The following is a 26,744-nucleotide window of genomic DNA, read 5'->3' on the forward strand; positions in this document are numbered from 1 at the left end:
TCCCAAGATAGGGGAGACTCTGCTGAGGATTTCAGACAGCTACTACCAGCTGATCTCAATATAAGGCCATTTCATTCATTCAGTTGCCAAGGAAGCACAAGTTTGTTTTTTAAACCTGGAGTTGATGGAAGTTGCATGTCCAAAACTATCTGGAGAGCTACAGGTTCCCAACCCCTGGCTTCTAAATTTTGATCTGCTGGTACTGAAGGCCTGTGATGCTGCCCTTTGGTTGTATGCAGTTCTATTTAGGCTCATCCAAAAGACCAGTTTCACTGAGGAAGATCCAGACACCTTTTACCAAGATGGTGCTTTGTTAGAGAGTTGTTACATTTTTAAAAGCAAGTAATCCATTTTGGTCATGGTCCAACCTTGTGCTAATTTGCCCCTGTCCATGACTGCCTGACATTAGGGGAGCATTATTTATTTTTCCCTGTCTACCCTAACTCAACTGGCCTTATTTGTATCCTGCCAGATTTACCATCTGCCACAAAACCGAAGTGGTGAAGAACACTTTGAACCCTGTATGGCAGTCCTTTGCTATCCCGGTGCGGGCCCTGTGCAATGGAGACTATGACAGGTACAGACCCCATGGAATAAGATGCTGTTTTGACAACTGTGTGTGTTGGTTTGTTAGAGGAAAGGATCAGGAGGTCTTACAGGAAAGCAACACTGAGGGAGGCTTGGGTCCAACATAATGTCACAGATGCCCCCAAAATTGCACTCTAAATACTAGATGCTGGGGATAAGCAATGCAGGGGTGCTGTTGTGGTGTTTCAAGCTCTGTGGGGGGCACTCTTGCCTTCAAGCTTCCCTTGTGGGCTTTCTGGAAGCCCTTGGGTGGTCATGGCTGGAAAAATAGGAAGCTGGACTCCATGGTCCCTTGATCTGGTTGAGCAGGATCTTTCGTTTCCTCTTAGGTTCAAAATAAGAAAAGCATGCAGCAATTGACAACAGCTCCCTTTTGCCTCTGCAAACAGTAACTGTCCATTTCACCTCTTCCTATTGTATTAGCAACTGCACTGATTCTATGACTTCATAGGGATCACAAGCCCTTTGAGGATTAAGGCTTTCAGGGCCAGACCCTGAGAGCCTCCTGCAACTTTCAGAGCTGTATAGTGAGATTTGGGTAATATGCATTAACTGTGCTAGCACCACCAGTACTCAGTCAATTCATTCACTACCCACATGCTGCAGTGAGTGGGATTTAAACTGAGCTGAGAGTGGGGGATCAGTGGTGACTGGTGCCCATTGGGACTGGAAGGGCAGACTGCAAGGAGAGGGAGCCCAAACAATAGGTTGGAGCCAAAGCCGAGGAGAGTCAAAGCCAGCTAATTCTAATTTCCTTCCTGTTTGCCTCCCTGCCAAGTTCTATAAGGGCAACACTGAGGCCAAGGAAGAGGGAGCTGACAGGGTGTTGGGGCAGTGCCCCACTTGCCCGAATGGACTGGCCTTCACTGTGGGTGAAAGAAGGGAAGATGAGTGGACCATTGGAGCAGTGGAGTAGGAGATACCCCTGCTTCATATTGACCCTTTCCTGATATATCACTAAACTATTTTTTAGCATTATATGCACACATGAAGATGAGGTCGGACTTGCTTTTAAACTTACCAGAGTTCTGTGTTTATGTCCAAACTCTGGTTAGTTTAAATGATGGTATGTTCAGTAACCAAGGTCAGCTATGGCTTATGATTTCTGTAACCCAACTGGCTATGCACTGTATACTGTAGAAATTGTCACATCCAGTAACAAAGTGATGTGAGTGTTTTCTCTTCCCTGGGGACTTAAGAGAATCTAAAAACCTGGGGCTCTGATCTGTTCCAAATTAGATGGCTCAGGTTCTGTCAACATAACTGAAAAGGCAAAAGTGGAGGTGGTGTGAAGAGAGACGAACTCCCTAGAGAAGGCTGCTTGGAACAGAGATGTACTTAATGGGTGATTGATGGATGGAAATGAACTAAAAGGCCTGGGAAAGGTGTGATTGAAGATGTCCTGGAGATGGATTATCTGTTTCATTTGCAAAAGCAGCTAGCATTCCTATGCCTAAAACCACAGAAAAGGTCAGTAGCAATTCAGGAGAGATAGTCTTGCTGGGAGGGGATTGACAGTCATGTTAATCAGCGTAATAAGAGAGCCTTGTACATAGGAATGCCAATTACATGAAGAATGATTGGGCCCATTACCCAGTGCAATATATTCTTCACTCAGCTTGCGGTTGTCATAAAACACAATAGAATTCACTCTCAGCATCCGTATGTTTACACTTGCAAGCTTGAGAGCTGTGCTTTAATTGCAGCTCTTACTACCATGAAACCTACAATGTTTACCATTGATTAGAAGCTCAGCCCTGAGGTACATTTACAAAGCTGTTTTCCATGCCAGTGGTTCCTGGTGATAAAACCCAGCTTTATACTGGACAAAGTGTACATCAAATGAACAAAACGTCTTCCCCACCCCTTCATTGTGGAGGGATATCATTTCTTGGCAGAAAAGCAAAAAAAAGTGACTGAGAATGCAATCCTAATACATCTACTTCGTGGGGTTGTCTCCCAGGTAAGCAAGTGTAAGACACTATCTTAGGACCTATTCATTCATTCTGTTTCATGATAAAGAGTTCTGTGTAACTTGGAATCTTAAATCAGTAAGATATAGTACCTCATACCTATTTTGCTCAGTCATTCTCCAGAAATGGGTTGACAGCTCACTGCATTTTCCTAAATGATTTGCTTTCATCTCCTTTAATACAATTCCCTTTAACTTTTTTGCTTTGCTTTGCTAAGACTTCTGAGATTTAAAAGCAAATGAACCTACGTAATAAAATTCCTCCTGAAACAAAGTAAATAAAGAGAAGAATCTATAAGAATATTGACTCCCACAAGGCATATTTTCTTAGGTGTAAAAATGACCCAGTTGGCTGCAACTTCTTGGCTTCATATCATATCATATGGCTATCTTGCTTAAATGGAAGAAAAACCACAATGCATCATTTTCTGAAGGACTCCAGGTTGCTATATATCCATAAAAATATATAGCTGAGAACATTCCATCACTTACGTTGATAATCTGTCAGTGCATTATTATAACCATTTAGGCGTGTGAAGGGTTTTGCTATGGTTATCTTATTAATCCTTACAAGCAACCATGTCACTGGAGCTCCATTTCACAAAGGGGAAAAAGGAATGGTAAAGAGCGTTCAGGAATCAGAGCCCATAATAGCCCTCTAGTTCTTGCAGCTGTTCAGAGCAGTCTTATGTGTGTTTGCTCAGAACTAAATACCACTGAGTTCAGTGGGGCTTGCTTTCTAGTAAGTGTGAAATCATTCTACACATACTTCCAAATATATGTGCTCTGGATTGCCTTTTTTCTTAGCCTTGCCCATTCTACAAGGATGCAGTGTGCTCAACTGTGACTTTAATTTTGCCCAAACTAGCATTCACGACAAATTACTACACAACCCAATGAGGTGGCAGACATTTCCTTCAGGGTATTCTGCACTGACACATTCTGTTCTTATAGAAAGTGACTACTGGCCTAATAAGACCTGGGATGCACTCAAGTTTTTGGATGCTAGCCACATATCTAATGACATAGTTCTATTTATGTGAATGGGTTTTCAAGTGCTTTTTGGTTCCCTCCGCCCCCATCTTCATAAATTCTCAAGTTTGATGGTTGCTGATATGGGAGTGATTTGAATCCAGTGATACTGTTAATTTAATTTAATTTACAGATTTCCTTTTTCATTTCCGAACACCTAAATACATCCAGATTGATATACTTAGCGATGCAATATTGCTGGTTATGCAAGCAACATGAAACTTGAGTGCTGCAATTATTGCTTAGAAATTCTGACTAGGATCAGAATTACATTAAGCAGCTTGAAGGCAATGGAATGTTTGGTGCAATCCTGTATGTGTCTATTCAATAGAAAGCCTCAATGAATTTTGTGGAGCTTACTCCCAAGTAGGTGTGTATGCAGCCATAGCATCGCACTGTTTCAGGCCCCTGGCATTGCTAGATTGTGCCCACTGTGCTTCATTTTACAGTTATTTGAATTAGCCACACATCCGCACTGAGAGGTCCATGTCTTTTTATTTGCCAATAGAATAGATTTTCTAAGTGCCTGTTACAAGGATAATATTAGAGGAATGATTTCCATTGGGACCTGCATATAATTCCATTGGCCCAGAAATCAGATGTTCAGTTGTGGATGAGAGCAGCCTTTGCCAACCTGGAGTCTTTCATATATTTCACCCTACAACTCCCATCGGCCCCAGAGTAGCCTAAAACATCTGGAGGAGCCCAGGTTGGCATTGACTTGGCTAGAGTGTTGGATTTGCCCATAGAGAAGCCAGGTTCAGTACACCAATGGAACAAAGTGAATAAGCTTGGGGAAACAGTGGGTCAGTCTGATGGTACTATTGAACTGACAGACTCATAACTGCTTCTCGGTTGTTGAGCATCCTTTCTGGAGCCTTTCAACTCTACCCATTTTTATTATTTTTTTAGCTTCTCCAGAAGAAACCTGAGGTGATAATACATACATACATACATACATACATACATCCAGCATACAAATTGGGCAGTAGTTGCGTGTCAAGACCCGAGAGCACCCCTTCATTGATGAATAAGACACAAGGACATGGATATTAGGTTAATGTTATTGGGCAAATTTAGGCCACAACTTTATTGGTTACAGAATGTGAGCAGTATTGGCTTAGGCATTGGAATTGACCTGACTATGTCTGACTCCTGCCCATCACACAGGGAGTCCAGTAAGGGTCAAGCACCGGTAGGGGGAACCCCGTCGATGCAAACCAACTCAAGCTCCCCCTGGGTTCCCGATGGGGTCGTGGCATGGCCCTAGCCCAGCCCCAGGCTTCGGACAAGATCCACACCCCCGGATTCCTTTAATGGAATACCCTTAAGCTTGGAGGGGCAGGTGATGGCCACACCTACCCTCCCCCATCATAAGATCAACCAATGCCTAACTGCCAAACCTTACAAAGTTGTGACGATTGCTATGATGTAGGCGAAAACCAAATGGCCAAATGGCTCAAGCCTCAGTTTAAATGGGGCCTGGCCACGCCCCCCCCCCCCAGCCAGCAGATTGGCTGGCAGATGAATGACGTGGCCAGGAACCTCTGGGAGACGTGGGACTTTGTCCCCCGCCCCCAGAGAGGAGTGGGTGGCCAAATGGTCCACTGCAGCTCCTCCCCACTGGAAAGTGGAGCGGATTTCTCATTTCTCTCCCTTGTCTTCCTTCCTGAAGAGAACTATATTGAATGGAAGAGAAAATGTCTTGTGTCAATGATGCTACTATAGTAGAATCACTGGAGATCCAGTCATAGGCAGATCCAAGGAAAAAGACTTTTGCATGTATAGAAACCTTGCCATTAAGTTTTTCAGGGTGAAGGTTTTCCACCCAAATGCTGGGTCTGCAATGATGCTACTATAAAGTTTGCAGAATATTTTATGAAGGCAACTCTTGGCAGTGCCCAAGATCCATCTTACTCTGCTTAGAGTACACATGGGAGCCCTATATATTGCCATGAAGGCCTGCCATCAGCTTTAATTATTGTCACCATCCCTCTAATACAAATCCCTCTAGATGTTTATGTCTGTGTCTCTTGGAGGCAGTCAGAATTCATCACGGCTTGCTAATTTATGTCAGGGGCTGCATTGGTGGGGGTCAGAACTTTGTTCAAAAATGCTATTCTGGTGAAGGCTCTATACTAGAAGAGACTAATAAACAATTAGATCTGCCAATGCCCTAGAACATGTTACAATCCTCCTCTTGGGAACCACATTTAGACCTGGCGCATCAATCAGAATAGCAACCAGACAGGTTGAGATGTATTCAGTTCTTGACCTTGCCGTACTAGGGCCTCAGTTTGGAGATTATCGAAGGCAGGGTCAAAATGATTCTGGCCTTTTGCTTCTTGCAAAACTGAAAACTCGCTGCATTATCACCTACCTTCCATTTTCTTTGCTTTGAAAAGGAACAGGTCTCTCTCCTCCAGCCAAGAGTGCTCTTCTCACAGCAACACAGATGGTTGAATTCTTGCTTTTAAATAAAAAAAATACACACCCTGTGAGTTATTTGACCCTCAGAGCCGACAGGAAAAGGGCTGGATATGTTTCTTCAGGGTTGGTTCTCAGTGTTTCTCCCCCACCCTTCACACTCCCCCACTTAACAGTATTTGTTTCGTTTTCTAAATTATTCTAATTTTGCTATCACTTTTCTCCTCTAGAGGTGGCTTAATTTATGTGAAATATGATTCTGGCTGCCACTGCATTTTACCTGGGTAAAATGAAAAGGCTAAACCTATCTGTGACAGGGAACTGGGGATGGAAAGAGATGCAGTTCACATTTTAATGTGAACCTGCCTAATTCTCATTTCCCAGAGCAATACACAAACCAAAAGCCAGCTACTCTTCCAAATTAGAGCTTCTCTGAATTTTGTGTTGCAGCCTTCCAACCAAACATTTTGCATTCCGTTTTTGTTTTTTTGTTTCTGTTGATATCTTAACTCACCCTTCGCCACACTGGCTGCTTATAGCAATTTACAAAAGTCAGAATTACAGTCAGTTTAAAGCAAACAGTAGCAAATGAAAAAGGTCATAAAGAGATAGAGATAGAATATTAGGGCGAAGTGTGCAGTGAAATACATATTTTCATATAAACAACATGCAAAAATACATTTTATTAAGGAAAATTACTCACAAAAATGCATGTGCATTAGGACAAACAGCATACTGTAATGTGTATATAAGGAGAGATTAGCACTAAAATGCTGCTGAATTTTTATAAGAACTTTTTTAAAAAATATGTTAACTCATGATAATCAAAAGTGAGTGCTAGATCTCTGTTCTCCCATTTATTTTTGATAATTTTAAAAATAATAATAACCAGCAGAAATACTGAGCTAATAATAATAATAATAATAAATTTATTATTTAAACCCTGCCCATCTGGCTGGGTTTCCCCAGCCACTCTGGGCAGCTCCCAACAGAATATTATTATTAATGAGGAGGAGGAGGAGGAGGAGGAGGAGGAGGAGGAGGAGGAGGAGGAGGAGAAGAAGAAGAAGAAGAAGAAGAAGAAGAAACATCTAACATTAAAAACTTCCCTAAACATGGCTGCCTTCAGATGGTTTGGGTATCTGAGTTCTGCAAGGGTGGCAATGAAGTTATGTAAATACTAGACCTCTAAAACATATTCAAAGTACATTTCATCATCATCATAATAATAATAATAATAATAATAATAATAATAATAATAATAATAATAATATATTATTTCTACCCTGTCCATCTGGCTGGGTTCCTCAGCCACTCTGAGCGGCTTTCAACAGAACCTTAAAAACAGAATAAAACTTCAAACATTAAAAGCTTCCCTAAACAGGGCTGCCTTCAGATGTCGTCTAACTGTTTATTTGCTTGACATCTGATGGGAGGGCATTCCACAGGGCAGGCACTTCTACCGAGAAGGCCCTCTGCCTGGTTCCCTGTAACTTCACTTCTCGCAGTGAGGGAACTGCCGGAAGGCTCTCAGCCCTGGACCTCAGTGTTCAGGCTGAATGATGGCGGTGGAGACGCTCCTTCAGGTATACTGGGCCGAGGCCATTTAGGGCTTTAAAGGTCAGCACCAACACTTTGAATTGTGCTCGGAAACGTACTGGGAGCCAATGAAGGTCTTTGAGATATGCTGACTGCACCCATTTCACCAATCTGCTTCCCACAGAGAATAAAATATATGGAGTTGGAGCACATTTTGTCTGCTTGAGTCTGATGTAGAGGAGGATGGGTAGAGAGCTGCAGAAGCTATTGCTAATGAAGACTAGAAGACAACAAGAAGGGACCTGTAACAGAAGGTTTCAGTATGCTCCTGCTCAGGATCTGAGTCAGTTAGCCATGGCATTTTCCAGGATATGACATTCCACCTCCAACTTTCCACCCCTGCCCCACAACAGGAGCAGCTCAGTCTTCATCGAACTGCCTTCCCTCACTTTTCTTTAGGGTTTCTTCCGCTACATTCGATTGTACTTCTGCAAGTATGGATGTACCGTAAGCCTGTTCCTATCAGCTGGGCAGTTCCAGTCCCCCACATGGATGATGATCATAGAAACAGGAATCAAGGGGACAGCAGATATGAGAGAGCTCTAAATACAGCTCTAGGTAGTGACTTTCTATACAAACACCTACCCTGTAAGTAGCCAGGATTTGCAGCCAACACCTGCTGTCATTTCCAACCACTAGATGAGGAAAAGGTTAATATTTGAAAGCACACTTTCAATCAGGAAACAGAATGAGGAGAAGATTGCATTTGTTGTCTCGATCGGTGACTAGCTTGGTCCCAGTGTCATATGTTTCCATGGCAACTAAAGCTAAAAATATACTACCTAAAAATGAGGGGTGGGGGTGGGGAAGGCCCACGCAGCAGTCGAAACAAACTAATTAAAGATCCAATGCAGGAATTGCAAGGATAAGAGGGTGGGAGTCATTTTAATAATTTGTTTGGACTTGTTCAGAAGCAGATGAACAAGTTAAAGATGGCAGAAAATACGGTTTGCTTGAGACGCTGCAATTTCCACCAACCAGAATGGAACAAAGCTCTATAAGACCATCATGTTTTTTCCACCATATAATCCGAAGAGCATGCATCTAAATCAGTGCAAAAAAAATAAAAACCAGGCTTTTGCAGAACACAGCTCCTGTCAGGTGGAGAAGAGCCTTCAACAAGGTATAATTGTGTAGGGAGGGATGTCTAGCAGTGATCTTTGGTGTGAGAATAGGGGTGTTAATAAATACACCCGAGTGTCGCTCTTTTGAAATGTGAAATATTTAGAGGGTATTAAACTGATAAGACAATATAAGCTCATGGGTTTACCACATTAAACGTACGTCTGTTCTAAGGAATCTGTGAAATTCTAAAATCTGAGAGACTGAAAGGAATTCATTTGTAGAAGGGAATAGCAAATGCACATAGAGACCCAAGAAAGAGAATGTGTGTCCTGATGTTACCAATTGGCAAGCTTTAAATTGAGTATCTGCCTGTTTTTTAGGGCTTAAACTGCCATTTTCCGTTCTGGATATTATAAACACAGATTAACTGTCCAAGTAGCGATACACATCAGAGTGACGGAATGCGACAGAGTGAGCTCTGTCCCAGCTCCTGCCCACCTAGCAGTTCGAAAGCACGCCAGTACAAGTAGATAAATAGGTACCGCTTTATAGGTAAATGGCATTTTCATGAGCTCTGGTTTCTGTCACGGTGTTCCGTTGCTCCAGAATCAGTTTAGTCATGCTGGTCACATGACCCGGAAAGCCGTCTGTGGACAAACGCTGGCTCCCTCAGCCTGAAAGCGAGATGAGCATCGCAACCCCATAGTCGCCTTTGACTGGACTTAACCGTCCAGGGGTCCTTTACCTTTACCTTTTAGAACAGAGCAGCACTTCTCAACCCAAGAAGAGGTTATCAGTGCAACCCATCGTTGGTTAGGCGAGAAATCTCCAGTTTGGGGTTTGAACGGTTATAATGCTTTTTGCTTGACTGGGTTGGGGATAAGACGGTAGGAGCTGTTTGACTGTGGAACAGGAGGTTGTGAACTCTTCTTCCTTGGAGGGTTTAAAGCAGAGGTTGGATGGCTTTAGCTAAGATCCTACAGGGGGTTGAACTAGATGACCCTTGAGGTCCCTCCTAGCTCTACGATTCTATGATTCTATGGACATATATAGGTGTTTGTAGAAAGCTCTACATGGATGGAATGTAGCCTGCTGTACAAAGGTTCCCTACCTCTGATATTTTTATTATTGAAAAGATTTCTATAGTGTCCTTCAGCAGAGCTTTGGAGTGATTTGAGATAGGAATGTAGCAGACCACTGGCTGCCTTGATTGCTTTCTGCGCTCTGCTCCCAGCTCGCCAAGAGATAACAGCGTCTCTCATTTGCTGCCATTCTTAAGTTTGTGAATATTTTTGTGAAGATTCTTTCAACTTTTTAGAAAAATAGTTTTCACAAAAGATTTTGTGAATATAGCAGAAAGAAAGAAGAGAAAATCAAACTAGTGATAATTTAAAAGAAATATTGCCAGCTGACATTAACACAAAAAGAATATTTTATCAATTCTGATTTAAACATGCAGACAGTCCAGGTAGGTATCTAAACAAAACTGGTGGTTATAAGCCGTGCAATGGATCCCCGGGTTACGTATTGCCCTCCTTACGAACGCTTCGGGTTACGAGCTCCGCTAACCCAGAAGTAGATGCTCCTGGTAGCAAACTTTGTTAGTATTTCATTCCTCCGATGCTGCAGATGAGATTGGTGTAAATCACATGCCTGTCTGGGAAGAGTGTGGGAACAGAAGACAGACTTATCTCTTCCGCTGTATTTACTATTGTACTGTATTTTTGCTTTTACTTGTTCCTGTTTCCTCTCGGAGCTGGAGAGAGTGAGCACCATGATTCCTTTGTCTGCACAAAGCATGTAAATAAATACAGTGGTACCTCAGGTTACAGACACTTCAGGTTACAGACGCTTCAGGTTACAGACTTCGCTAACCCAGAAATAGTACTTCGGGTTAAGAACTTTGCATCAGGATGAGAACAGAAATCGTGCTCCAGTGGCGCAGTGGCAGCGGGAGGCCCCATTAGCTAAAGTGGTACCTCAGGTTAAGAAGAGTTTCAGGTGAAGCACACTGGAGAAGAAGAGAAATGCCTTTTCCAGAGCTGTGCATACCGGATGACGCTTGGAGTTCAGGGCTGCAGGGGCAGCTCCAGGGCATTTCCCAACAAACTTTGCCCCAGAATGCGAGCGGGAATTTGCACACCCGTGGCACGGCAGCAGCAGGAAGCCCCATTAGCAAAAGCGCGCCTCAGGTTATGAACGGTTTCGGTTTCCTCCGGAACGAATTAAGTTCATAACTGGAGGTACCACTGTATGATCAAACACAGAAAAGGGAGTGAGGTCTTCAAACCACTGGGTGAAAGATGGCGGGTGTGTCCTCCCAACCTTGCAGTCTCTTAGCCAACATAAGGATTCATAGAACTCACATTCATTGGCTATCCATTAGTCCCCACACAACAGGAATCCGACATTCTTTCATCTTCATGAGTATGTTTATAGTTATTTGCTGTCTACCCCTTTTCATGGCCTTTTAGGAATGCTTATCTATTTGTTGATGAAAGACTGGCTTTGCTGTATATTTTACCACTCATTCCTTTTCTATAACTTGCTGGCTAGTGCAGCCATTCGGCTTGCAGACTGGCAAGCTTCAAGAGGGAGTGAAAATATTTAGGCAGCAATTGCAAAAGTCACTGGGGGACGTGGCACATTCTCTGCAAATGAACTCCAACTGGAGTTGAAAGAGTGATCTGACTTCTGCGCTCTCCCTAATGCCCGTGAGACTTCACCTGTCACCTGTCAACATGCATGGAGCCACGGGTGAATTAATCACTGTCACTCTTCTAACAGGAGTTTAAGAAGCTGGCTAGCCAAGGGCATTTCTTGACAACAACCCAGTGGCTGGGGACCTGGCATAGGAAGGGGGACAGTAGGAGGAAAGTGATTACGGCCAGCATCTCCACTGCCTTCTTCAGAGTAATGAGAACAGCTGGTGTCGTTGTAAGCAAAATAGTCTTTAGACGCTGGGTTTGCAAAGTTGGCCACAGTGGGTCCATCTGTTAACCAAAGATGAAACTCTTTCCTGGTGCAACTGAATAAAGCCTAGAGAGCTCATCTGGCAGCATCCACTCACGTTTCTTCATTATTCAAAGACAAAGCAAAGCCAGTTTATTTGCTTATTTATCAGAATATTTTATATCCCAACTTTTCACTTATCAAAGTATGGCTCCAGAGGTGGTTTGTCCCCTTTTCGCCACTTGAGGCAAGATGGGAAGTGCCACCCTCCTCTGCCGGGCCACTGGCACTGACAGCACCACTGGCATCGGCACAAGTTTCTGGTGAGATCTCACAAGTTCTCACCGAAATCTCACGAGATCTGTCACTCTCCATGAGAACCCGTGAGATTTCAGCAAGATGTCACCAGAAATTGGCATCAATGCAGTTGCTGAGCTCTGCCAGTGACGAAGGCGGGGGAAAGAGGGCCTATAGGGGCATCACCTCAGGGGCTGAGGCAGCTTCTTCACTCTCTTTCATGGGTGGACAGGCTACTGGGGATGGAAAAAATGGGGGTCTCTGGCTCCTTTCCCTGTCAGGACACATTCTGAAAGGGCTTAGAAGAAAGGGCATCTTGCCCACCTCACTCCCTGGCAACAAATTGCCTAACACATTGAAAGCCATGACTGTGTACACACTATACCTTTTGGGCACATTTCCCTCCTCTGGACATTGTTGTTTTCTAAAGGTTGCTAGGAGTTGTAACTCTGTGAGGGACAAATTACAGTGCCCAGAATTCTTTGAAGGAAAGAATGTGCTCTGGATGTGCTTTGGAGATACTGTATCTGTGTACACAGCCCATCAGCTTAAACACATGCTCATTTAACTATAGCAGGGGTGGCCAACTCCCGAGAGACTGCGATCTATTCACAGAGTTAAAAACTGGCAGTGATCTACCCCCTTTTTGTGGGGGGTTCGGGTCAAAGTTGTTGAGTTTTTTCAGGGAGGAGGTAAAATGTTGAACTTTTTTTAGGGGAGCCACAGTTGTTCAGCTTCTTTGGGGGGAGCCAGTGATCTACTGCAGACGTGCTGTGATCTACCGGTAGATCATGATCTACCTGTTGGACATGCCTGAACTATAGTATATGAATGTACAGAAACCTCATTCCCAAATGGCTCAGAAGTGCTACTGCAGGACCCACACAGGAAACTCCCTGCCACAGAAAGAAAGCAGTGCCGTTTTAATATCACCAAAATCCCACTGGGGCTCATTTCCCCCAGGTTTTCTGCGAAGGATAACTTTTATCTCTCATGTACAGCTTGACATTTTTCTTGCCAACGATTTCCACAGAGAGAAAGAATCTGAAGTGATAGCAATAGGGATGGCAGCTTGCTTTGGGAATGACCATTAATATCATCTTTTCCAGAACTATAAAGGTGGAGGTATATGACTGGGACCGAGATGGCAGGTAAGTGGCATTTATAACTCCTTTGTTTAAAAAGGTGAGGGGTTTTTTATTATTATTATTCTTTCTGGCTAGGAGGAGCTGGACTGAAACCAAAGTTAGATAGAAGAAATTTAGCAGTGTCGTGTACTGCAGGTCTGTGAAATGCTTAGAGGTTCTTTGAGAATCGCTAGGAAACAAAACAAAACAATTTATACAAAATAGGACCCCTCTCCCATTAATCAACACATTTAGTAAAAAGGAATTTGGCTTATACAGTTGGCTGCATTGTACTGGCAGAGTACATTCTTCCCCCTATCATGTAAACAACAACAACAACATTTTTTATCCTAGGGCCACATGTGTAAGATTCACATTGGGAAAATGAAAGGTGGGTGTGAAGGGATGAGAAGGGGATCTTGTCACTTATTTGCTGGCATCATTATTATTATTCAGTTTTAAAAAAGAGGCCTATCAAGTAGAGGAGGTGATGGAATGGGAGTACCTTTGTTCTACAGTGTTGTTCATAGCAATTTCTTTCCCACTTAACAGCCACGACTTCATTGGGGAGTTTACGACCAGCTACCGTGAATTGGCACGAGGACAAAGCCAATTTAATGTCTATGAGGTGAGTGACTTCTTCAGCTGCCCCCAAAACATCAGGGCAGAAGCCTTCTTGGCACTGACCCCAGAGAGTTTTTTGAGAAAAGGGGCCTTTTCCAGGCACTCAGAGCCTATTGGGGCACAACCCATTCTGCTGTTCTCCTACGTAAGTCTCATTGAGATTAATGGAAGCTGTGCAAAAGCAGCTCCCATTCACTTCACTTGGGCCTTCTCAGTTGAACTCCCCAAAGGATTGTGTCCTTTAACTTTATTAGCGCTACAGGCTCAGTAGCAATTTTCTGCCCCCAGTGTTGTGTGTGTTAACTTGAGATTGGTGGTGTGTTACTGTGTTCATGAATTTCAACATATTATTGTACTTAAGCCTTTCTACTGAACTTGGCACTTAATGAAGGGTGTAGACCAGCATTCACCCAACCGGTGCCATGCTGGCAGGGCTGATGTGAGTTGTATGCCAAAACATCTGGATGGCATCAGGTTGGCGAAGGCCAATTTAGATGCTATTGTGAATGATTCCTTGACCCTAGAGATCATATAACAGATAGTGGGCTGTATTTGACATATCTTAAGGTAGTACCTGTAGCCATGGCAACTAAAAAAATTCCTTCCAGTAGCACCTTAAAGACCAACTAAGTTAGTTCTTGGTATGAGCTTTCGTGTGCATGCACACTTCTTCAGATATCTGAAGATATCTGAAGAAGTGTTCATGCTCACGAAAGCTCATACCAAGAACTAACTTAGTTGGTCTTTAAGGTGCTACTGGAAGGAATTTTTTTATTTTGACTATGGCAGACCAACACGGCTACCTATCTGTAACTGGAACCATGGCAACTAAGATGCTCACATCCCATCCTACTACTATTGTATCAATAAAACAATAGCTTTGAATGAGTCCATCTATCTGGATAGCCATTGAGACAGGAGACAAACTCTGTTTGGGATGGAGTTTGAAGGATGAAGGTCAGAGCTGATGAGGTGTCTGCAGGCCATACATCTTCATGGGGCCCAGAACCAGAAAGGGATCCAGATTCTAAATTTCATTTGTAAAAAGTATCTACCCTTTTGGAACAAAAGTTATGAAAGAAAATGAGCAGACACCATTCGAAACAATTGCTTTGTGAGATATGAGACTATCCCCACCTTAGTGTGTTTAGCCAAAAAGTGGCCAGGTAACTCATTAGGTAATAACTGCTAGGTAGAAATTTGGAGTCATACAAGCGCAAGGGAAGACCCAAAATGGCTTCAAAATGGGCCAGGGAAGTTCCTTCTTCAGACAATAGAGAAAGGACTTCCTGGCTCATTTTAAAATGACTAAGTGCTTATTTTGAAGCTGTTTCCCATCTTCTCTGGTAAAGAGAATAATAATAAGAATTTGCAATAAGAAAATAATAGAGAAATCCAGAATTTGAGTATAGTTGCAAATGGGCAACAGCATGTCCACCCCAAAGCAAAAGAAAGCAGCAAAGACAAGAGCTTATTGCTCTTCCTAACCGAGGATTAATTTCATGCAAACTATTTTGTAGGCATTAAATCAATCACATATCTATATTGCAAAAGGGGTGGGTATTGTGGCAGAGAAAGTGTGGGTTACATCATCCCTGCAAAGTAGCCCAGTGTTGCTATAGTAAGATTACAGGGGGCAGCGTGTGAGAGAGTAGTAGTACTGCAATGTAGTCCACTATCTAGCCTTCTGGTATGTGTGTTTTTAGGGAAATATGATTGGCACAGTGGTGATTAGCTGCTTTCTTACCCATGATGGTGGGATAGTTTGGGGTGGGTTGTTGCTGCTGGTATAAAATTAAATTGGGTATATTCATGACAGAGACTCATATGCTTTTTGCTCAAGAAAACAAAAAGGGTTGGTTGACCTGTGCTGATAACATTGCTGTAGCTATTCTGAGGTATAAATAATATATAACCGCAACACATGCTCTTAGAATACAAAGCTTTCTTTTTAACCATTTTTATATTGAATTTATCCAAGCATGGGCATCTGGTTGCTGTAAACCTTAAATATCTTTACACACACATTGCCATCCGAAATACCTTCCCTGGTCTTGCTCTGAATATTGTACTGCCACCCTAAGATCATTTGATGAAAGACCTATACCAGTAACATAACTGGTTTGCAACTCACAACGCTTGTTTGCATGGTTTAGGAATGGCATTGGAGGGAGAGCAGGGTTCTTGTGTCATTAGCAGCGGTGTGGCAAGTTAAGCTTTTTCTAGTGTGGAAATACATTTACAGGAAAAGCTTCACATGCATGTGTCACAAAGTGTTGCAAATACTTGTGCTCTCTTTTGCAAGTGGGACAGAGGACCCAATCCACACACAGTGTACATTTTGCAGATATTAATATTACACAGCTTGAAGCAATAAGATGAATAAAAACTGACTCCTCTTGGAATAAATATTGTCCAGACCCAAAATATAGTTTCAAACCTTTACTAACACAACTTTTTTCAGACTGATTTAAAGTAATAAATGATGTATCCAAATAGTTGCATAATATCATGTACCTGTCCAAGCACAGGTTCAACTTCTTACAAATATTGAATACTATTTACAATCAGAGCTGACAAACAGAGCTCTTTCTCTCCCACAGAGTCCATTAGCCTGGAGGCTATTTTCTCTCCAGAAGAGACTCATTTGCACACCTTTGTCTTCTGTGACTTGAGAGAAAAGACAACTCTCACACCCAAAATAGGGATTTGCAACTGAATAACCCTCCCATGTGATCTTAAGTTAAACACCATGTGAGTGAGCCAGCAGAGATACATCAACAGTTAATTATCAACCTGTTTAGGTACCCAGAGAGCTCTTCTTAGCTTTGGTGGAATTTTCCATTCCCCTTTAGCAATACACATTCAGGCTCATTTTCCATTTCAATGTACAGTTAAGCAATTATACTTAACAGTACTGGGCCCAGAAAATCTGATTAAGATGTATGCACTGAATGACTGGGTCTCAGGCTACTAAGAATTAATACATCACTGGTTTTTAGTAGCCTATTATACAAGTTAAACAAATTAAATGTGATCATTTGTTGACTAATGTCCATGGAAGGTAGAATTTTGGGAAAAGATAGCTGTGCAAGGAATTTTTTTAGGTATGTTGATCTCTACTGTACACACAGGAAAAGGTCAGTTTTGCACACCTGAATTCACCCTTTCTCTCTCTCTCTCTCTCTCTCTCTCTCTCTTTCTTTCTTTCTTTCTTTCTTTCTTTCTACATCAGCTCTAAAAAATTTTTACAAAGGGAGCAGGTACTACATTGCTGTAGCAGGTTGAATTTCAGCAGAGAAAATTGTTGCTACTCATAGAGACTGTGAGATCACCCCCTTAAGGGACTTTTAAGTGACTTACAACTGCTACTTCGCTAAATAAAATGACCCAATGGGGTTGGAATTGGTAGGCAAATATTTCCCCTCTCCCCATTTTTCTGCAATGTTGATTTTGTGTTTGCATCATATAAACAAAAAATCTGCAAGCAACTTGTACTTCTGTAGGGTATGGCAAAAGGGGGAGTTGTAATATGTTACAGTGCTGCTCATTGCAACCTCTCAAATGAGAGTCGTGTCTGAAGACTAGGAGATAAGCTTCAATTTCTTCAGCACAATAGATTAAAGTATATAGTTAATACTTCAAGTTAATACCAAATAAATAGAAAAAAGATTCAAGAAATTATTTCCTGCATTCCTCTTATATCAGAGGGCACACATGCAAAGAATAGGAAAAGGAGGAGCATCTTGCCAACTCTTTCACAAAGATTTTGAGTTTTGCTGGATGCTTTGTGAAATAATCTTTTTAAAGCCTTTCTCCCCTCCCCCCTTCTTTTTTTGGCTGAGATTATTTTTAACTGAACATTTGTATGCAGCCTCTTGCTTTCTTTTATTCCTCTGCAGTTACAGATTTCTGTTATGGAATGCGCATTATTTAATGGAGCTTGGAAACAGAAGTTTGGGTATAGATTGCTCAGGTTGTTATTATTATATAACATCCTTTATATAAAGATGTTTCCATTAAAAAAATAATAATACTCTAAACAGCACTATTAGGAATGTGCCCTTTTACTTGCAAACAGTAAAAATGAGTCTGTTTTATTTTTGACACCATCAATCGTCAGTACAGTAAATAACTTATCGCACCAGCCTTCTAGAGAAGTAACCTATACTATAGTGATCGTGTTTTGTTCTCTCTCTTCCTTTTCCTTTCTTTTTTGAGCAATTATCCCTGCCTATAACTGTGTGCAAAAAGGCTTGCCTCTGAAAATTTGGTTTTCTCCTTTTACCAGTGGTGGGTGGAGCAGGAAATGTAAATTTTTCCTTTGGACAGCAGGCTCATTTCTACACCCCCCTCCCCCCCCCCCACACTCCATGCTCCATCCAGGTAAACAGGGGGCATTAGCAGAATTCAAGGTCACTTTCCAGCCAGGTGAACAAACTTGAGGAGGATGCAAAGCAGGGTTGGTGAGGTGTGTGGCTCATGAAAGTTTGTGACCTTGAGAGGATCCTGAGGACCAGATCGAAAAGCCTGGAGGGCTACATTTAGTGTATGGCCCTGAGGTTCCCTGCCCTTGCCCTATTGGATCAGCAAAGAGCTCACAGGATCTGACCTTGTGTTGGGAGAATGCCAGTAGGCTACATCTCGCAGCAACATCATCACCAGTGATATTATTACTAAACTTTGTGTAAACCACAGTTTTATATAAAATATCACAAAAAAATCTCAGGTTTGAAAGGCCTGTCAGAAAAAAATACAGTTGTTAGAGTAATCTATTTTTTAAAAAAATAGTTTTTATTTGATTTTACAAATATAAAATTATAACAATCCAAATGCATATACATATATAGAGATTGAATCTCGCGACTTCCCCCCACACCCTCCATGGATCCTATTATCAACATTTAAAGGTAAAAAGGTAAAGGTAAAGGACCCCTGACAGTTAAGTCCAGTCGTGAACGACTCTGGGGTTGCAGTGCTCATCTCACTCTATAGGCCAAGGGAGCCAGTGTTTGTCCGCAGACAGCTTCCAGGTCATGTGGCCAGCATGACTAAGCCACTTCTGGCGAACCAGAGCAGTGCATGGAAACGCCGTTTACCTTCCCACTGGAGTGGTACCCATTTATCTACTTGCACTTTGACATGCTTTCGAACTGCTAGGCTGGCAGGAGCAGGGACCGAGTGTTATTGGTTTCAGAACTCACAGGGTTAAGGAGTTCTGTGTGACGTCTCTTACCTGAGGCATGGTTAGAAACTCTTATGGGAGTGTTTCATTGTACCAGGGATGAAGTGTTGCCTGTTATCGATACCTGCTCTTGCGAAGCAGGGGTACACAATTTGTTTTGAAAATAACGCCTGTTCTATTTCCAGAGGGGGGAAGCTGCTTGTCGACGTGGAGGGCAAGGACAATCTCTTTGTTCTGGAGACACCTCTGGAGGGTGGTGGGAATGCAGGAAAAGCAAAGGCGCAGTGTGCTAGTGTTCCCAGCCATGATTCATGCAGCAAGGTTCAAAGGTGCAGGTTTCCCGGGGTAAAGAGGGTAGCCACAAAACCTTTTGAGTTGGTTCACACAGACCTTACAGGACCCATGAAGTGTGAGAGTCTGGGTGGGGCCAGGTTTCTGCTAACGATGGCAGATGATTTTTCTCAAAATTTATGGTGTTTCTCTCTCAGGTCGCAGAGAGAGGCGGCGCAACTGATCCAGGATTGGGTTGCGGAGGTGGAACTAAGGTTCTCCACCAAGGTGCAAGAGTTCAGGAGCGACCGTGGGTCACAGTTCACTGGGTCTGCTCTGAAGGAGTTTTTCAAGGAAAAGGGAATTCATCACCAGGTGACGGGTGCAAAGTCTCCTCAAGAGAGAGGCGTGGCAGAGCACAGGAGTGAAGCACTGTCTGAAGCTGTCAGGGTTTTGCTGTGTGACTCTGGGCTGCCTCAGAGCTTTTGGAGTGAGGCTTGGAAGTTTGCCAGCTTTGTTTTTAACAGGTCCTACAATCACGATGTAGGTGACACACCGTATTTTCTGTTGCACAAGCAAAAGCCACAGGTGCATTTCTTCCGTTCGTTCGGTTCCAGGGCTTCAGTGCCGATACCAACAGCACAACGGAAGGAGGGTGGTCCTAGGTACCAGGACATGATCTTCTGTGGGTATGATCCTGCAACAAATGGGTGGAAGTTTGCATACCCAGAGGGTGATCAGACCAAGCTGCTGGTCAGCAAGCATGCTGGGTTCTTTGAGCAGGGTGGTTGGTCACAGCCTAGGTATGGTTCTGATTTTCTCTCAGAATGCTTGTCTGATTCTGAGGGGGAAGACAGGGAGGAAGGAGAGTCAGAGGCGGAGCCTGTTGCTGAAGACCAGGTTGCTGATGATGGTCAAGCACAGGGGTGGGTTTCTCCACAGGTTAAGAGGGAACCCAAAAGCGAGCCTTCATCTCCTGTTAGCCAAGTGCAGGAGGCCCGAAGACGCAGCAAGTCAGAGGGGGAGTCCTCTGTGCTGGGAGACACATTTGCTGACCCCAGTGGGTCAGGAGGAGCGCCCGAGGTTGTGCTTCGGCGGTCAACTCGGACCACAAAGGGGCTTCCACCAGAGAGGTTTCAGGTCACCAGTGCGTGGGTTGGTTTCGCACAGTGTGATTCTGGGAGTGTGGAAGGGATTCAACAATTGCCTGGGATAGATGCCAGTGGGAGGCAAAAGGCAATGGGAGGTGAGTTGAACTCAAAGAGGTCTGTAAATAGAGGTTCACAGTTTCCCTCAGGGTTCGAGACGAGAGGGGGTGTTATTGGTTTCAGAACTCACAGGGTTAAGGAGTTCTGTGTGACGTCTCTTACCTGAGGCGTGGTTAGAAACTCTTATGGGAGTGGTTTGACTCTGAGAGTTTCTGTCTGGTTTCGCTTTTATGGAGAGAGGACGCAAGATGGGTGAGCTTTCACCAGGTTTGAAGTTATGCTGTTAACCTTCATGATTAAAGGCAAGAGAAGAGAAGAAACGCCTGTGTGTCTGAATTTATTACCCACACTGCTGCAATTGCTTCACCGCTGTGTTTACTCTGCTACCGGCAAGAGGCAGAGGCAGGAAGGATTTTTGGATCAGCACGGACAGGCAGCAGAGCTGCGCAAAGGGAAGCGTGCTGGACTTCATGTTTGTTTTTCTGGCACTCAAGGCAACTTAGGCCTCTGCGTTGCCATACCGAGCAACAGGAGCTCACCCCGTCGCGGGGATTCGAACCGCCAACCTTCCGATCGGGAAGCCCTAGGCTCTGGGGTTTAGACCACAGCACCACCCGTGTCCCTTATCAACATTTACAATTGCCTATTATTCCATACTCTATATTTTATGTCAATCCAAATTATCTATGGTATCTGTTACATTACAAGTGAGATTAAAACCCTGCTGATGTTTCCATCTGCTTGCAATGGTCCCCTAGATACATTATAAATTTTCCCCATTCTTTTTTAAAGTTTTTGTCCTCTTGGTTCCTGAGTTTTCCAGTCAGCTTTTCCATTTCAGCATAGTCCTTCAGCTTAGCTTGTCATTCCTCTCTGGTAGGGACTTTATCTTCCTTCCGTCTGAGTTGTTATAGTCATCTAAAAACGAGCAGAGATGATTTGTGCTGAACCTCTATTGGCAAGAAGTTCTGCCACACAAAAAAGTTGACCCCTGGTAAAACCCAGCCGAAGCTCAGGGGCATGTGGGAGCATTTAAAGTACCCCATCATGGGACCTCTGCAACTGAGGAATGGGGCTAAACCTGACTCTGCTCAAGTGCCAAGAGCAGTAGATATTAATGCTGCTGTGTCACAAAATCTTGGTTCCCCTGCTATAGTGCAGAGGTATCACTCCGGTGGCGTAGGAAGGTAGCAATGTCTGCAGTATCTTGGCAACCCTGTACCAGTTAATAAGAACAGGGCTGAGGGTGGGGCGGAATGGACTGAGCCCCAATGGCTGTGCCCCGTTTGTCAGGCATAGGACTGCACTTCACCAGCAAATGAAGCTGTGTGCACTATCACAATTTTAAGTGAATCGCGCTGCTTGGTCATGTGGACAACTGACTGTGCAATCTGTGCATGTATACTTGGAAGTATGTTTCTTTTAGTTCAACTGGGCTGATTTCCAGGTACGTGGACATAGAATTGCAGCTTCGGCCTCAAAGAAACTCACTTCCGTCAAGCTCTATCTTCATGCCAAATATCTCTATTAGGGAAAGGCAACTGCAAGAATCCCTTGGATATCTGTAGTGCCAATTCAGCTGGAGGCACTTGGCAATAACTCTTGTGAATCCACTATGGCTTTTCCTTTTAGCTTTGATTTACTAGATAATTTAAGCGCTTTTGTCAGCTGACATCTAAAGTACATGAGGTAACCGTATCTGTTCCTATTGCCTCTGTCTCCAGATAGCGAGGAGCAGGAGTGGGAGCCCCTCTTTTATCATTTGTGTTAGGAAGCAAAAGCGTGGATCAGCTTGATAGATTCTCTCATTCTGGCTCAAAGCAATTCTTATATGTGGTGTGGATGTCTTATAGCTCAGTGCTAGAACATCTGCTTTGCATGCAGAAAGTCCCAGGATCAGTCCCTGGTGGGAGAGACTCCCTGCCTGAATCCTGGAGAGCATCTGACACTCAGTGTAGACAGATTGTGAGCTGGATGGACCAAAGCTATGCTCCTGTATAATAATAATAATAATAATAATAATAATAATAATAATAATAATAATAATAATAATTTATTATTTATACCCCGCCCATCTGGCTGGGCCTCCCCAGCCACTCTGGGCAGCTTCCATAAAAACCAAAAATACAATAAAATATCACACGTTAAAAACTTCCCTGAACAGGGCTGCCTTAAGATGTCTCCTGAATGTCAGGTAGTTGTTTATCGCTTTGACATCTGCTGGAAGGGTGTTCCACAGGGCGGGCGCCACTACCGAGAAGGCCCTCTGCCTGGTTCCCTGTAGCTTTGCTTCTCGCAATGAGGGAACCGCCAGAAGGCCCTCGGCGCTGGACCTCAGCGTCCGGGCAGAACGATGGGGGTGGAGACGCTCCTTCAGGTATACTGGACCGAGGCCGTTTAGGGCTTTAAAGGTCAGCACCAACACTTTGAATTGTGCTCGGAAACGTACTGGGAGCCAATGCAGGTCTTTCAAGACCGGTGTTATATGGTCTCGGCGGCCGCTCCCAGTCACCAGTCTAGCTGCCGCATTCTGGATTAGTTGTAGTTTCCGAGTCACCTTCAAAGGTAGCCCCTTTGTATTCAGTGTCAAGTGTCCCCTGTTCTATAGGTAGGGTTGATTAGCTGGTGGGCATTGTATTTTTTCTTCTCCTCTCTTTGTGCTTTTAAAATCGTTTTAAGTTGTTTTTTAATTCAGTGCTGTTTTTAATACAGTAACTTATTTAATTGTAATTTTTTTTAAAAAGTATATAAACGATTGGTGTGAGGTTGTTGTTTTTTAGCTGTATCTGTTTTTAATTTGTGTTGTGAGCCACCTTGGGTCCTGCACTGGTATAAATAACGTCTCCAGCTTATTAGTTTATTCTTGTATTTCTGCCTGGCATATTAAATACTAATTTTCCTACTCTCTAATAACATTTATCTTCCAAATGTCCCCATCTTTCCAAATCAGAGTTTTACTATTTTCTGTTTGTTCTGGAGCTGCAAATCTGCAAGTAAGGGGTTTTGGAGTTCAAATACTACATCAATGTCATTCAGGTGATACCACTCAATATCCCAACTGTATTATTATTTTTTAAGAAACTATGTAGTGCCTTCTGTTATTCCTGTCACTTGCAGTATATACAATTTGCCTTGTGTAGCTGGCAGAATAAACAAGTGACTGTGATTAAAGAGAGTTACAGTGATTAGAGAGAGTTACAGTTATTAGTTTAAACAAAAAGAAAACACAAACAAATTTGGAGGAATGTTTTCACTTTAATTGAAGTGGAACTTACAGTGATGATGGCATATAAGGGGCTTATATGAACAACAGGCTGCCCCAAGTCTGCTTTCCCCTTCACTCCCATTACAGGAGAAATTTATTGTGGTTGACTGCCAAATAAAAATTTTAAAAATTGCCCTGGCAAGCATAACCAGAAATACTGTTTACTGTGTGTATGATATAGTTACAAGAAGAGACACAACAATGGCATGCAAACTGTTCATGCAGTTTTGGGGGATTAGAACATTTTAGTTCTTTAGAAATGCTCCCCTTCCTTCCCGTCTCCAAGGACTCTTTTTACTTTTTCTGTTAAAGCGTGTACATTCCACCTCTCCAACACACATTTCATGTTTATTTTCAAGAGGCAAGTCCCCCTGTGTTGTTTCTCCTCTCACCCCCAAAGCAAATGTTGTGGGACACTGCAGTGACATATGCTCCAACTTTTTCTGTCCTAAATCTGGGACACACCTGTATGTTAAAGCAGCTATGCAAAATAGAAAATTGAATTGAAAGGATTATATCCTGAAAAGTGGGGTATAAATAATTGTAATTTTAAAAAGACATACAAACGACTTATATCATGGTTGCAATATAATCATGATATGATATCCCCTTGTATCATCAGAGGCACTCACACTTGGCACCGAGAAAGCTTATCTGGGTCATGTAGATTTATTTGCAAAGCTTGTAATACACGCTTCTGTTGTGAATCCTAAGCTGCATTGCAGGGGGCTGGACTTAATGACCATCAGGGTCCCTTCCAACTCTATGATTCTAACTTACGAAATTCTTTATCAAAAAAGCAGCTTTTAAAAAAAATCAGGTAAATTTGAAGAGAATAGGTCTAGTATCAGTAGCTATCGCCATAGCAGTTAAATCAAGCCTCACATTCTGCTTGTGAGCTTCAATGGGGCGTCTTGCCAGCCACTAATGGAAATAATATGGTGGACTAGATAGACCTTGATTTCATCCACCAAGATAATAGTTAAACCAGGCTTCTCCCAACCCCATATGTTTTGGACTCCAAATCCCATCAGCCCCAGCTAACATGGCCAGTGGTCATGGATAATGGGAACTGTAGTCCAGCAACATCAGGAGGGAATTGGGTTGGGGGTGGCTGATTGATGCTCATAAGCTGAAGGCCAATGCAACAGGCCAAATCTAAATAAAGATCTGGTTTGTTTCGGCAATTGTTTAAAAGTTGTGACTGAATTGTGCAACAGCTTGGGAACTAATTGAGGAAGGATAGCTGAGAGGATGTTATAAATAACAATAAGCAAATAAATTAGATAGACATGGTCTTTCTCTCCTAGATGGTTTGTGTTTTCATAGCTCATGTTCCTGTCACTCGTTCAGCAAAAGGAGCTCGGTTCTCCACATCGCGCCCCCTTGCTATGTTCTGACACATCTGTGAAGAGAGCTCTTCCACTTCCCTTCTAGTTACCCTGAGTGTGTCTCTAATGCTGGGCTGGTTTCTGTGATGGGTGACAGTGCCTATGAGTTTTGCCAGTCAGATGAGCACGATTCCAGTGGGGAAGGAGAGAATTCTGATGTGTGCCACCTTTGGAATAAGTCCTTTATTTTATTTTACTTTGGAGCCTTTTTGTTTCTGAGTTGCACTTGGCATCAGTGAGTGATGATCTGAACCTCTCTCTTCAAATGGAGAATTTGGCCCCATCAGCAGATGGCAGAGTCCATGTGGAACTGAAAACAAGCCACTCCAGTGACACACTCACACACTCATCCCTTAGCTTCGATGTCTGGGTTTCCTCCCTCCCGTTATCTAACATTTTTTGCACTCCGCATGTGTTAAGTGTTCAGCGGCTCCACTTTAATATTATCCATTGTGACAGTTCTAGGCCGGTTTTCTAAAATGATTGACCTGACTGAGACACAACTGGATCCCCTCACAGAGCTTTTCTTTTCCCCTCAGCAGGAAAAGATGGGGGAACATGAGGAGGGAGAGAAGCTCAGGCAGAATCTGTGTAAATCATTAATGCCTTTTGTTCTGGATGGATTCTTGAGATCTTATAAGAATACAGTCACACATACAGTCAGGGTGGAGGGAATAAGAAGGGAGAGAGCTGCATTTCAAAATGAGAGTTTTCCAATGACTGAGGTAAAAATCATTTTACTGCCTGGGAAAGGGAACCTATCCGTTTATCATAATGAGGATCGGAAAAGAAGAGCCTTTTGAGATGCTGGCAAAAGGGAACTGAAATAGCACAATTTGAAGTGCTGCATTGGGAACAAAGCAAAGCGAGAGTAAGGCTTCTGTCAAAGCATTGGAAGGACCAGTGACAGCTCTTTCCTGAGGGCAAATGGGGTGCTGCCCCACCAAACTCAGTCTGCTCTCATCTCTCCCCCACAGGTCTGTCTTCTTACTTTCAATCAATCCAAGGGGTTACGCTGCCTGTCAGATTCCTCCTTTGTTTCAGGCTGTGCACATGCTGTACCTTTAATGCACATTCAAAGCACGTTCTTTCCCTCAAAACATGCTGTAGTTTGTTAAGGGTTGCTGGGAATTATAACTCTGTGAGGGGCAAACTACAGTCCCCAGAATTCTTTGAGGTCCAGCTCCTAGCGCCTTCTGGCAGTTCCCTCATTGTGAGAAGTGAGGTTACAAGGAACCAGGCAGAGGGCCTTCTCGGTAGTGGCGCCTGCCCTGTGGAACGCCCTCCCACCAGACGTCAAGCAAATAAACAATTATCCTATTTTTAGAAGACATCTGAAGGTAGCCCTGTTTAGGGAAGTTTTTAATGTTTGAAGTTTTATTCTGTTTTTAAGGTTCTGTTGAAAGCTGCCCAGAGTGGCTGGGGAAACCCAGCCAGATGGACAGGGTAGAAATAATAATTTATTATTATTATTATTATTATTATTATTATTATTATTATTATTATTATTGGGAAATGTACTTTGAATCTGCTTTAGAGGTCTAGTATTTACATAACTTCATTGCCACCCTTGCAGAAATCAGTAGAGAGGATGGAGATAAAATTAGATGGCTGTATCACTGTCTGTGGTTATGTGCCTACTGTTTGTCTCCCTGCCTTCTGCCTTACCAGTTCCAATGGGCAGAGCCAGCACAAAATGCAGGGAGTGTTCCTTCTCTCCCCCCGCACCTTTCACCAACACA

At 43.1% G+C, this 26,744-nt stretch overlaps 1 protein-coding gene across 2 annotated transcripts in view; it reads left to right on the forward strand.

The window, feature by feature from the left end:
* CPNE5 (copine 5) overlaps nt 1-26,744 on the forward strand; it is a 131,301-nt gene that overhangs the window by 77,190 nt on the left and 27,367 nt on the right. For both annotated transcript variants that reach the window (XM_083509438.1, XM_083509437.1), the window contains exons 10-12: nt 473-577; nt 13,042-13,083; nt 13,612-13,687. In XM_083509438.1, coding sequence (XP_083365564.1) covers nt 473-577; nt 13,042-13,083; nt 13,612-13,687 — 223 coding nt within the window. The remainder of the gene's footprint in view (nt 1-472; nt 578-13,041; nt 13,084-13,611; nt 13,688-26,744) is intronic.

This window comes from Podarcis liolepis (assembly GCF_965112155.1).
Source record: "Podarcis liolepis genome assembly, chromosome: 6".
In the NCBI taxonomy this organism is placed as follows: Eukaryota; Metazoa; Chordata; class Lepidosauria; order Squamata; family Lacertidae; genus Podarcis; species Podarcis liolepis.